The 13,447-nt window shown below is 39.5% G+C and overlaps 1 protein-coding gene across 1 annotated transcript; it reads left to right on the forward strand.

Moving 5' to 3' along the window:
* Positions 1-1,773: 1,773 nt before the first annotated feature.
* Positions 1,774-13,147, forward strand: larp7 (La ribonucleoprotein 7, transcriptional regulator). Its single transcript, XM_079490498.1, has 13 exons — positions 1,774-1,930; positions 2,751-3,087; positions 3,795-3,895; positions 4,050-4,133; positions 4,631-4,795; positions 5,289-5,394; positions 5,837-6,175; positions 6,998-7,127; positions 7,859-8,028; positions 8,652-8,764; positions 9,180-9,339; positions 10,811-10,902; positions 11,414-13,147. Exons 2-13 carry the CDS (start codon positions 2,790-2,792, stop codon positions 11,498-11,500), a joined length of 1,845 nt encoding a protein of 614 aa, XP_079346624.1. The 5' UTR covers positions 1,774-1,930; positions 2,751-2,789; the 3' UTR covers positions 11,501-13,147.
* Positions 13,148-13,447: the final 300 nt, after the last annotated feature.

Below are 13,447 nucleotides of genomic sequence, written 5' to 3' on the forward strand. Positions count from 1 at the left end.
ATTTTGCAGGTTTCTGGTTTCCATGTGATGTTCTGTTCTGAAATGATAGGCCTACACGTTTCATTAAACTGTGTTATAAAGTCAACGATGGCACACTGTCAATCATTATTTAATGATGGGAGGTAAGACACAATAACTTAGCTTTTCAACCTATCTTAATATAATTGGTCCAAACTAATGCTCGTGATAAAATGATATGATGAATGATAAAACAATGATAAAAACCTGTCCACCATGGTGACATCATTGATGGTGAATCCAAGCTAATAGAAACTGCAGGCTTTCTATTCCTGAAAGGTTGCAAATTGCAATGCGATAATGGAAGCCATCGTTCTCACGATAATACAAATCTTAATATATAAAATATAGCTGCAAGCAGCGATAAAGCGGGACCAAGAAAGAAGACGATGCGCAATAAGAACAATATGCACAAATGAGACTCATGGGCTGAGTTGTCGGTAACCGGATTTGAACACACAACCTTGTGGTCCAAGGGCAAGAGCTCTACTGACGGAGCTGAGCTACACGGAGACAATCAGTTACTCCATTCTTAACAGGAAAATCAGTGTTAGTTCAGCATAAGTACTCAAACTTTTAGAAATTAGCAGATCTACATGCTCATAACATGTCCCGGTACAGTACAGTACAGTACAGTACAGCACAGCACAGTATGGTACAGTACGGTATTACACTATTGCACTTATTACACTATTAGACTTATTAAACTATTTCAGTTACTAGTATCTCTATTATTGTGATGCCATGTCCTAGTGCCTGATGGGTCAAATGTAATATACTTCAATTTCTATAGTTGAGTCATCACAAAACTTGCAGCACACAATGCATACACTGAGTTGTCATTACCCGGATTTGAACACGCAACCTAGACAAGAGCTCTACCGACTGAGCTATGCAGACACAGTCAGTTGACTCATTCTAAACAGTAACATCATTCAGTATTCATATAGGTATTAGGTGCAGAAGGAGTTTCAAAAAACAGCTATTTTCATTGGCTCATAAAAACTTCATTTTTTCACTTAAAAGAAATGTACTACGATTATTTGTCCGTATAGGTCCAAAGTTCACGTGTAGACTTTTTCGTGCATTTTGATCAAAGATTCATTTTAAATGATACATTTTAAATGTTTTTCATATAATTCAAAATGGCGGGTGATCTAAAGGTCAGATGTCAAAAGTCAGAACACGAAAGTTGTTCGGCATGAGGAGACACATATGTGTATCAAAGTGTCATTGCCGACGGTCAAACGGTTCATGAGATATGCACGTTCAAAGTTTGCATTTTCAATTGAGCGCTATAGCGCCACCATTTGGCCAATCGTCATGGGCTTCGCATAGTCACCGTTTGGTGACGAATGCTACAAAACTAACCTGAAGATTAAGTAGCCTACAAGCAGTCACTGAGGAGTTAGGCTGTGCACACATCATCTTCATTAGCAGATGACTTGGGTTTAGGTTTAGAAAATGGGTTTGCTAATATTTTTTGTTGTCCCAATGCCCTGCAGTTGGCATAGGCAATTGCCTTTGACTTGTCTTAGTGGTTAAGATGTTGGCTTTCCACGTGGGAGACCAGGGTTAGATTCACGGCTGTTCTACTCACATACAAAAGAAGACCTTAATTCTGCAAACTGTTACAATATTTCAATCAATCAATCAAAAAAGGTGTAATATTCATGCTAGCCAGAGAGGGGCAGCAATGTGCGATGAGCGCAGATGAGCGCCTAGTCCAAGTCAGACAATAGAAGAAGATCATCAAACCCACATGACGTCATCAGTATGCGACAAGCATGCGATTTGAGAATACACTGCGTGAGCGTGATTGTTGCGTTGCACATTAAATGACTTGTGGTTGTTGTCTGGTTCATGTAGTAAAGCAGTGAACTAGCTTCTACAAGAAAATTAAAGGACATTGGTATGTATTATAACGAATTTGTTATATTTCATGTTAAAACCTCTTGCATGTAAATAGTTACCTTTACTTGCTCACAAAGTCGAGATGTTGACTGCAGTAGCTTGCTAAAGGCTATTTAGCAACGCAGAAACCTCCTGAACATATACATGTAATGTTCTTGAATGCGAATAGTAAATATAAATCTGCTTCTGAAAAATGGGCCTGCATGGACAACAGAACTTGCCCGCAAAATATAATTTACTTATTTTGTCCCCTCATCTTTTTTATATTTTATATTATTATGCACAAAACAGCTTTTTAAAAGTCTCTTCAAGCTGTTATGCCTACTATGTTTTAACCATCATAATAACATTTGAATGATCATATCCTGTGATTGTCTCTCACACCAGCAACAATATACACACCTCACAAGTCTGTTGTGTATCTGAGAATGTGTGAACAAAATAAGCTTCTGGCTGTGAAAAAATGTCCGTTGGTCAGCAGCACAACATTTTAGTAAAACCATTTTTGAAACAATATTATGCAATAATGTAACAATGATCCTCAGCCCCTGACAGCCCATGCAATGTTGCTTGAGTGATCTGAAAGTTGGTGATAATACTAAATGCAGAGTTCTAAAGGGATACAATTCTAACCCCAGAGGACACATAATGTTACTAATTAATTACTAATTGTTCTTGCAGCGGCAATCAAAATTAATTATTTTTTATTTTAGCTGTGCTTTAAAAGAACTAAGTTAGTTGCAGCACACCTGCAGTTTTCGGGGAGTATGTTCAAGATATGCGGGCTATCAAAAAACTAAATGCTGCTTCTCCAATAGTTTTGATTCTAGGGGTGTGGCTCCAGCTCTGCCCGCACAATGATGGACACAGACAAGTCTGTCACAGCCGACCCTGGGAGTAAGAACAAGGAGAACGAGAAGAAGAAGAGGTCCCGTGTGAATGTGATGGACACAGAGAGGAGACCCGATGCGGACATGTCCATCACTGCAGAGTCAGACCCTGGCAGTAAAAACAAGGAGAACGAGAAGAAGAAGAGGTCCCGGGTGAAGCAGCTGCTGGGAGACGTGAAGAAGCAGGTGGAGTTCTGGTTCAGTAACGTCAACCTTCAAAAGGACCGCTTTCTCAGACAACTCATTGACGGGTCCCGGGATGGATGTAAGGCTCATCTTGTCACTTTTCTTGTACTATAGCATTGCTTTTTTATTTTCTGAAAACCTAATGTTTCTATATCAGTGATTCTCAAACTATTTTATGTCAAGGACCCCCTTGATGGGGGTCGGCGGCCCCATCTGAAAATATGATGTTCCAGGGACCCTCCAGAAGCAAAGATTTGAGTTAAAAAACATTCGCTCTGAAAGAATATAATTCAAAGATTTGCGCCACAGTTTCACGATTTTTCTAAAATTGCAGACCTACAAGCTCGTAGCGCGGCACTCGGTGCCGCGCTATGAGCTTGTAGATCTGCTATTTTTCAATAGCTAAAGTATAACATAATGCTTAAAACACCAAAATGGGTTCCCGCCCAGAATGGATTAATGTTGCGGTAGTCTGGATTACTCGTCACCAAGATTCTATTATCATTATGCCTGATGCAATACATTTGGCAAAGTAAGATTCAGTTGATCTAGTGAAGCACTTAAACAAACTTACAGGAAGGTTTTGAGTGCCTATCTAGTGTTGATCAGTTTCCACATCTACACTTGTCTGTGAAGTGTTGCATCATTATTCAAGCCAGCTAGGCTAGTGATTTTTCTAAATAGTGTGATCTGCTATATATTTTCTCGTCGCTGTAACGATGTAGCTATATGCAGTACAATTGTTGGGATTTACTCCCAGATTTGTATGTGTTTTATGCTCCCCAGATGTTGACATATCTGTGTTGACGACTTTCAACCGAATGAAACAACTGACATGTGACGTCAAGTTGATTGCTAGAGCACTGAAAAATTCAACTCTCCTTGAGGTATTGAATTTGTTTCTTTAAAGTATTTTGATTTGGTATCCAGTAATGAAAGCATGCATCAGTACTAGCACATATACTAGCACAATAGCTTTTGCATCAGTTTAGAGATCATTAATGATGTATGTATGCCTCAACTGACTTTGGGCGGTTTCAGGTTAACCTGGAAGGAGATAAAATCAGGCGGCAACTACCAATTGAAGACGATCCACAGAATGTAGACAGCCGCACAGTCTATGTGGTAAAAAGAGTTTTATTCTTCTGCTTTATTTACGTTCCCTAACATTGCGTAATATAACTCTGATGCTTCTTATGGTTTTGCACAGACAAGAATAGCTACAGGTTTGGGATAGAGCCACTACAGGAATTGCATTTGTGTGGGATGCTTTTCTAGAATGTTTTTCATCCATTCATCTTGTAAAAATTAAAGCCAAACATAATCCTTACAAACATAATTGCCACTGATAAATGTTTGGGTGAAGTGGATTCTGATTCTGAAAACTACCATCAAATACAACGTGCATTGTGATGGTTTAGAGTCATTTCACATTCACAATATATTTGAAATTAAAGATGAAACTGCAAATTGTAAGCTTTGTCGTGATTGGGATTTGCTTCCAGAACTTTGACACGGGGAAAGGTTTACTGTCTGCACTTTATAAATAGCAGTGTGAATATTTAATATATCACAAAGTAGACATTCATTCCAAAATAATAAAGCTTTCATTATTTTTTCAGGAACTTTTGCCCAGGGATGTGTCACACAGCTGGATAGAGAGAGTGTTTGCGAAATGTGGCACTGTGTCTTACATTAGCATCCCAAGATACAAGACCTCAAACGACCCCAAGGGTTTTGCCTTTGTGGAGTTTGCGACAGAAGAAGAAGCACAAAAAGCTGTAGAGGTGAGGCTACTTCTAAATGGTGTGTTGTAGTCCTTCAACCTGGAAAGTCTGTTCCGAATGAATGTCCATGAATTTAAGCAGTTATTTGCTTTATAAATGATATATTTTATACTTGCATTAATTGTGTGCGTGGTACACAAATCATAACATTTTTAGATTTGTGGATATTAACAAAACATGAATATCATGAGCCTTTGTTTGATACAGAGCTTATTTTATGATCCTATATCCGTTGCAAAATAATACATTTGGAAATCTGCAGTGGGAACCCGGGTAACTATTGGGTTTTAGTCTACCATTCATTGTCAATGGAAGCCAGCGACATGAAGATGCAAAGATGCATCCAACATTTGTAGCTGCTGCAAAAGCTACAAATCATTTGAATTTATGAACGTTCAAATGCCTGAAACCTGTGTCCACACCCTACAAAAATCGGCTATCATCTGGGCAATGATGTTGAAATAACTCAAAAGAAGCTTTCCTTTAAGAATAGATGTTGCACAACCCTCCAGAAGACGCTACCAGGAAGCCAGGGATGTTTCCCAAGACAAAGAACAGGAAGACCATCCCTCCAACAACAGCTGACAACCCCCCACCAGGTACAAATCATTAATATAATAATACAGAGGATTTCAAGGCCAATTATTTATTTTGCATCTGAGCCACGGACCACTTAGCCTCTCGGACCCCAAACCTAAAGAATATTTTCTTGTCGTTGGATAAGATTTTGTCTACAAGTCCATGCTTTTGGCAAACGTTGATCAAAATAACAATTCTTCTACATTCTCTAATTGTGTAGACTTCTTATAAATAAAGTAATGCAACAATAATTTAACTCTTTGAGAGCGTAAAATGAAACGGGTCCATTTGGTTTCATTTTACGCTCTCAGGAGTTAAAGTTCTATAAGGGTCCATTTGGTTACCAACATTTAGCTGGGGACCACCTGGAACCGCCTTCAAGGATCACTAGTGGCCCCCGGACCACTGGTTGAAAACCACTGCATTATTAATGACCTTTTAATACTTATTTTGTTCTTGTAGCTGAAGAAGCTGAGGAGAAGAAGAAGCGCAAGAAGAAGAAAAAGGAGAGCGCCGTAGTGGCAGAGGCGTCTGCAGGCAAGGAAGCCAAAGAGGAAGACGTGGACAGTGAGCCCTCGGAGAGGAAGAAGAGGCGATCCGACGTGGATGTTTCCGAGTCTGAGGTGACCAGCAGCGCGCAGAAGACATCGGCCAAACAGTCTGACAAGAAGAGACGGCGGTCACAGGCCACAGAGGGACCCGAAGGTGAAGTCCAGGCTGAGATGCCGTCCAAGATGAGGAAGACCAGTAACGGAGGAGACGGAGAGAAGACCAAGGATATAACGGACAGTGACATGAAAGGCAAGGCATCAAGTAATAACTACTGTATGTTAATGTTGCACCAAATCAAACGTGCAAGGCACGATCACAGGATGACCCGTGCATTCATTGAATAATTAGTTTGCCTCTGTTTCTGTGCATTATTCTTTTATGTTCATGGGTTAAAGTGTGTCATCTTGTTAAGCCATGGCCAAATAGAGCGTTGCAGTCCCGCCCCCTTTCATGACAACGAGAGACCTGGAAAATAATTCCCCGTTCATTTTCCTCATAGACTTTTCAAAAAGTATTTATTTAAAGACGTTTACGTCGCAGACAAAGCCAACTCGAAGTTGTGACAAATCATGACAATATACACAATGTTTTGGGCCGATCAAATAATTTGTAAGAAGAAAAAACAAAGTGTTGTAACCTGTCTTTTTAATTATTATTATTTAATTATTTCTAATTATTTGTTCAGCCCAAAATGTGTTTATTGTAAGTCTGAGGAAATGAACGGGGAATTCTTTTCCAGGTCTGTCGTTGTCATGAAAGTGGGCGGGACTGCAGCGCTCTATACCAAAGTTTGTAATGATGTACTTTGAATACAAAGTAAAAAATTGGTTGGCCTATCGGCATCGAGTATACATTTTAGTAAAGGACCGTTCTTAAACCCCTTCAACCTGAGATACTATGAACAGACCGGATTTTTTATTTTATTTTAACTTTTTATATCTAAAACCCAAGCTTGAAAGTGGTAAATGAGTTGAGATAATTGCTTTGGACCACTGACCCGACTTTTCGAGACCCCTGTATTCTACAGAGACGTGAAACCGTGGGCTGATGATGCCCATTAATCTCTTTCAGATCCACCTGCTGAAGCTGACAAGGAGGTTGTGGGCGGCGAGGAAGAGGTGCTGAAGGCAAAGAGGAAGCGGAAGAAGAAGAACAAAGAGAAGCTTGGAGATGAAGTCATCCCCCTCAGAGTTCTCTCCAAGTACAGCCTTTTTCTGTTTCCTTCGTGCACGTGTGCCTTGTTTTATTGAGCTAACTTTCATCTCATATCATCTTTCCTTATTTCCTCATCTTCCTACTTCCGTGACTGACTTTTGTTGAGATTTATTGTTGGAACTGTAACTGAACCCTAGTGTCCCTATTCTGGGCAAGTCATAATAGGCCAACATTTTGTTAACACCCCCCCTCCTGTTTAGCCGACGACAACAAAAATCTTAAAACGTTAATAACTCGCGATCTAAATCATCCCGTCCAATTCTAAGAAAAGATCCTGTGTTAGACGGCCCCCCGCTGTCCAGTCGCTAGTCGCGTTAGATTTAATCATGCCTCTCGTCGATCGCCGTTAGAGTGTTTTGGCTACATTTAGCTGCTCCAACCACATCCGGTATAACTTCCGGTCCGTCGGTAAAAGTGCTCCGTTGCTATAAATCGCTTGGGCTCTATGATTTAATGGATTAAATAACCCCGGGCAATCTGAGTGTTAAAATAAGCAACATTTGACATATAATGAAGTATATAGGGTTTAAGTGGTTACGTTCCTTCAGTGCTACCCTTTGGTTATACAGGTATATATTCTACCTGAACTATCTGGTGTTGACATAAATTAATCCATCAACTGAAATGCCTTTTTATATGACCAGCAGACATTTTGAGGCAACGTGCAGCATGGTAATGTTTCTTTATCTTCTCTTGGTCCTCCTTGGCTCTGTGAAGGAAGGATTGGCTTGAGTTGAAGAAGGAATACCTGGTCTTGCAGAAGAAGAGCATGGCCACACTGAAGAAGAGCATCTCCAAGATTGAGCACCGTAAGGCCGCCAAGATTGAGCACCACCGTGAGGGAAAGGGCCAGATGGAGACAGACAATGGTGTCCAACATGATACTTGTGAGTTTCCTTTCCACTCCCAATCTGGCTTTGGCAATGGGGCATTTCTCTGCTAAATGCATTAAAGGAGGCATGACACGGCCCGTAAATTAAGGCCCGGCCCTACCTGGGCCCTCATCAAACCCTGTACACTCAAGACACTGCCACCGCTGCCCCCCTTAGATCTCCATATATGGAGCTGACCTGTTCTGACATTACATATGTTGATCTGACCTGTACACTCAAGACACGCTCCATATATGGCCAGTGCACGCTTCTCGCTCAGGCGTCTTACTGGTATTCTGATACTGTAAGTACATGTTGTAATGACGTCACACAGCAGTCTGGGGCATGTTGTGTTTATCCCATAGAGGTGATTTATCCCTACTGTATTGATACGGCTCCTCCCACTTCTCCCTGCCCGCCCGGTGTCTCCCCTCGCTCAGAGCCTCACAAAAGCAACAATGTGTCCCGACACTGGAAACGGTTGAGTCTCCATTGATTTAATCAGAACCGACCGGCGTCAATTGGGCACAAGACTGCTAATATTACAATGATTTTGGCTGTTGACAACATGAATGTGTTCCTCAGAATTGTGTTTCATGTGATTTAATTTGTGTGTTTCATGTGTTTTGTCCCGGAAGCCGAGGAGACGAAAAAGGTCAAGGAGGAGATCAAGCAAGGACCTCAGTTTACAAGCGGTGTCATCGTGAAGATTACACATACTGCTTCACTTCCCAAGAGACAGTTTATCAAGGTGACACACAAGCACCTCATTGCATTGTCTTGAATTGTGTTCGGACCAGACCAATATATCTGCCATTATGTTTTCATCAGTATCAGACCTGTTGGCTGTTTTTTAACACAATTAAATTCAAATCAAAGTTTGTCATATTGATTGGAAAATATCGATCAAAATATTGATAATCAGTGGTTTAGCACTCCAAAATGGGGATCGGCATCAGATCCCAAAATCTGGCATGAGTCTCATGCCTAGTCTGGCTCTAGAACTGCCTTGCTTTTCCTTTGTGTGTTTAGATGGGAGACAATGTTATGATATTTATTGTTCAAACACTTTGGCATGCAACAAAAGTGTCGTTATGGTGTTCTTGTAGTAGTTGGATATTCATTTAATCTGTTAATGATATATATATATATCTTTTTTTTTGTAGGACACGCTCTCCAAAGTATCACCAGTGGCTTACGTGGACATTTTGGAAGGGGATGCAGAGGGTCACATCCGCTTCCAGACACCAGATGCAGCGAAAGCCATTATTGATGGTGGCATGGAGATCCAAAAGGAACATAACTGGAAGCTTGAGATTCTCTCTGGTATGACATTTCTTTTTTTTAAGCCCATACCTAGTCTTAGAGATGCATGCAACTTGTAATGCTAGGGCTGCAACCAAGAATTATTTTCATAATGGATTCATCGGCTGATTATTTAAACTATTAATCGGATTATGGCACTTATTTATCACCTTATACATTTGATTTTAGGTTATTTTAGACATGTTCTAACTAACAAAAAAGACATTAAAATGAATAATTCATTCAAAAATACATAATTTATTACATTTTGCTCAGCTGCTGATTAGCCTTCTATTCAAATAAAAGACAAATAAAATCTAAATAAATTAAAGCCACCCTTGGTACCTTTACTGTTATCCTGACTGCATAGATTTGATTAAAGAATAGCATTGACAGTCTTAAAAGGTAATAAATGTTCAAGCCATATTTTAATTCTTGATCCTATAATCCTGCACACTTTCTAATGTACAATAGAAACTCCATCTTAGCAATACTGCAGGTAATCCTTTTCTTTTTAGATGTTTTTGGATACCTGCATAGGGCGCCACCATTGTTGTGTGATATTTTGCTTTGCAGTCGCTGTGATTGTAAGGGAAGAGAGATGGCTCACTCCTCTTTAGCTTAGTTACATTTAATGCTGGAAAAACTATGGTTAAGTGGAAGAACACCCACGATTAATTGCAAAAAAAACTCCAGCGATTTGTTGCGGTTTCGATTATGATTACTACATTACTTGGCAACTAAATGAATAATCTATTTGATTACAATTGGATTAATCTTTGCAGCCTTATGTAATGCCAGTGTGAGTTGATTTGATATATAGTGTTTTACACATCATTGAGATATTTACGCTCTTCTAGTATTTCAAGACACAGTTGAGACCTTGCATGACTTCAACAACAACAAAGAATTTGAGTGATCTTTAACAATCTGGCAATGAATATAAGCTCACCTGTGAGCTTGTAGATCGGTGTGTATATACACATACATTAGGGCATTAACGAGTTGAGATTTTTCCCAGTCGACTTGTCGGACAGTAAAGTCGAAGTTGAGTCGATGCGTCGTTTTATGACTGGGGGAGAGAGACTTTAACAGGGGTGCACACGCTCAAATACGGAGCATGTCAAACGGAGCACTGCACACACAGTGGCCTCTCCAATCTGGCACAGAAACTCATTAGAAAATAGCTAGGCTGTATGTATCTATCTATGGCAAAGCGCTGATTATCAAAACATATAAATGTAATAGTAAACACTAAACGGTGCAGGCACACACACACTGGTACAGAGACCAGAAAAGAGAACACAACAGGAGAGGGGGCATAATTGGCACACAGTGCAGCACAGCGGCCCGGCCAGGCAGGCATGAAGCCATAAGAACACAATACAAAATATAACATTAACACTAGTGGCAGTACAGTACAGTGGCAGCACGACCTAATGTTCTCAACCGACAGCGACGATATGACATTCTTCCAATGTGTTTTCTATAGGTGACCATGAACAGCGGTACTGGCAGAAGATCTTGGTGGACCGCCAGGTGAAGCTGAATCGTCCGCGGGAAAAGAAGCGGGGCACAGAGAAGGTGAGGTTCATGTACGCGTTCTATGAACGGCATTACATAACTTTAGAAACAGCTCATAACATCATTTTATTAGCCATCACACTGAGGCAGGCGCACATGTAAAATAAAATACATTATAAACTTATAAAATAATAATGGATTGTATTTATAACACACTTTATATTTGTGAAAATAAAAAACATTGTAGAAAATAAAAGTTCTACAATGAACAAATGCATAACATAAAAAAGAATAATTATCACAACACTAAAAACATCTAGGAAACGGGAACAAAACGTTTAAAACATGAGTGCATAGCTAGAAAAATGCTTTTTAGCGCTGATATTTAGAACGTTGTCTTTATTCTGTGCAGCATGTTTTGTACTTGACAAAATGACATACTAAAGAGTTCCATTTGAAGGCAGAATAAGATCTTTTTTATCCTGGTATACAGTACATGTTCAGTACAGTACAACTCATCAGTGTCATGCTGTTAAAATGCCTTTCCTTTCCTCTTTTCTTTGCTCTTCAGCTCATAGCTAAAGCAGAAAAGATCATCATGGCCCGCGCCAAGGAGGCTCATAAGCACCTCCGCTTCCTGGAGAGTTCAAAAGAGTAACTGACAAGGACATTGCATTATTGCTTGCCACTTTGCCAGTATTTACAGTATGAGATTGAACATATGAGATCGAAATAGGGTTGTAACGATTCATTCATCCTACGATTCAATATGAAATCACAATACTGGGTTCACCATTAAATTTTCTGGCGATTTTTCTTTATTGTTTTATTGTTAAACCAAAACAAGATTCCAGACACATTGATTATTTTAACATTAACTGACAGAATTAAAACATTTTCTAGAAATATTCTGCGTTGCTATATTACGTGCACAGGTGCCCTCTAATGACCGGCGCGCATGTCCTAGAATCCGAAAATAATCATGATCCATATGCGGCAATCGGTTTGAAAGCTACAGGCTCTGTTGTAGAGCGATTGAAGCACGCAGTTGTCCCATAGGAATGCATTGTGTGGGGTTTTTCCCACTCGCTCTGCCTCGTACAGGGTTGAGAAAGCATTTTGAATTTTTTCGGTCATGTAATCGACATGTCACAAGGTCTCCCGAGACCATAGGTTTACGAACAGCGCCCTCCAGTGTAAAGAAAAACAAACCCAAAACGTGTTGGCAGTCTGAGCCTTTTGACCAAAACTCTGTGGAAATCGTTCTTGGCAGTCAATTATTTCTTAGACAAAAAAAAACTAGAAAATACTGTATTTTATCTTATCTACTAAAGTAATAATTAATGTATTGGTCATTCGTCTGTGTCACGCTTAGAAAATAAGCTCACAGCGTGATTGTTTTCATACTTGGTCAGGTCATGAGCGTAATGTTGTATTTTTTTAGGTGTTTTTTTGTTATATTTTTCTGTTATAACAAGTATGCACGTGCATACCTCCGGCCTGCGTGCGCATACTGGTTCTTATCCGTGCGACGACGTCTGGAAATGAGTCTATACCGCTCCACCAGATCAGAAACATCTAACGCTAGGAGCATTTTATTCACCGTCATATAAACTACACAGTGAGTTCACTGCTGCATTCTGTACTGCGAAAGCCTCATTTCTACTCTGTAGTACGATGCGTGTGCGTGCATACGGGTACATGCAATGAACAAGCGGACTCGGAACTAGTTGAAGTGCTTCACCCATTTAGGCCTGACCTCAAAATTAAAAAAAAATATTTTCTGAAATAAATATTTTCACAATTTTTCAAAAATAGCAGACCTACAAGCTCGTAGCGCGCCACTCGGTGGCGCGCTATGAGCTTGTAGATCTGCTATTTTTGAATAGCTAAATTATAACAATGTTTAAAACACCAAAAGGGGTTCCCGCCCAAAATGGGTTAAAAAGAGCATTTGCGATTCTTAATTCGCCAATTTCATTCATCGCTTATTTGAAGCAATAATTAAATGTCTTGCGAGGCGTGATGCATCGTTACACTCCTAGTTTAAAATGGAAAAAATAGAATGCCCTGTTTTGTCCTAAAACTAGACGCCCCTACGGATAAGTATGCAGAAGGCTAGAATGCCAACAATGCATGCAGCATTTTGGACGTCATTGTTTTTGTTTTTTTGTTCTTTAAATCTGTATATACTGTAAATATGATTGACTCATATTTAGTTTAAAAGATACATTTGTCAAAGCATTTCTCATTTTTAAGATATTGGCTTTTGTTTTTGGTGAAATAAACATCATTATTTGATGAATGCATTCTCATTATTCTCAACATAATTATTTGATAGAAGGAAGGAAGGCACCAGTCTTTAGAAATATATTGATTTCATGAGAAATGTAAATATATTTGAATATAGAGTATATCATATACAACATGATGTTAAGACGTGAAGTTGAACATGAATTTGAAGATAAGTTGGAGTCACCCGAGGTTTGAAAACGTGTTGCGTATTTATTGGTGTCCAGAGAAAACAAGAATAATCAAACTTTGAAACTTTTCACTTGTATTCATGATTTTCAAGTCTAACTGAAGCTAATTATTTTCCAATGTG

Source organism: Electrona antarctica (genome assembly GCF_951216825.1).
Source record: "Electrona antarctica genome assembly, chromosome: 21".
In the NCBI taxonomy this organism is placed as follows: Eukaryota; Metazoa; Chordata; class Actinopteri; order Myctophiformes; family Myctophidae; genus Electrona; species Electrona antarctica.

What these genes read in the sequence shown, in the direction of transcription:
- larp7 (XM_079490498.1), top strand. Translation starts at nt 2,790, where the DNA reads ATGATGGACACAGACAAGTCTGTCACAGCCGACCCTGGGAGTAAGAAC. An exon ending in AAAATTCAACTCTCCTTGAG is followed by an intron (nt 3,896 to 4,049) that starts GTATTGAATTTG and finishes GGGCGGTTTCAG; the next exon opens with GTTAACCTGGAAGGAGATAA. An exon ending in AGAAGCGGGGCACAGAGAAG is followed by an intron (nt 10,903 to 11,413) that starts GTGAGGTTCATG and finishes TTTGCTCTTCAG; the next exon opens with CTCATAGCTAAAGCAGAAAA.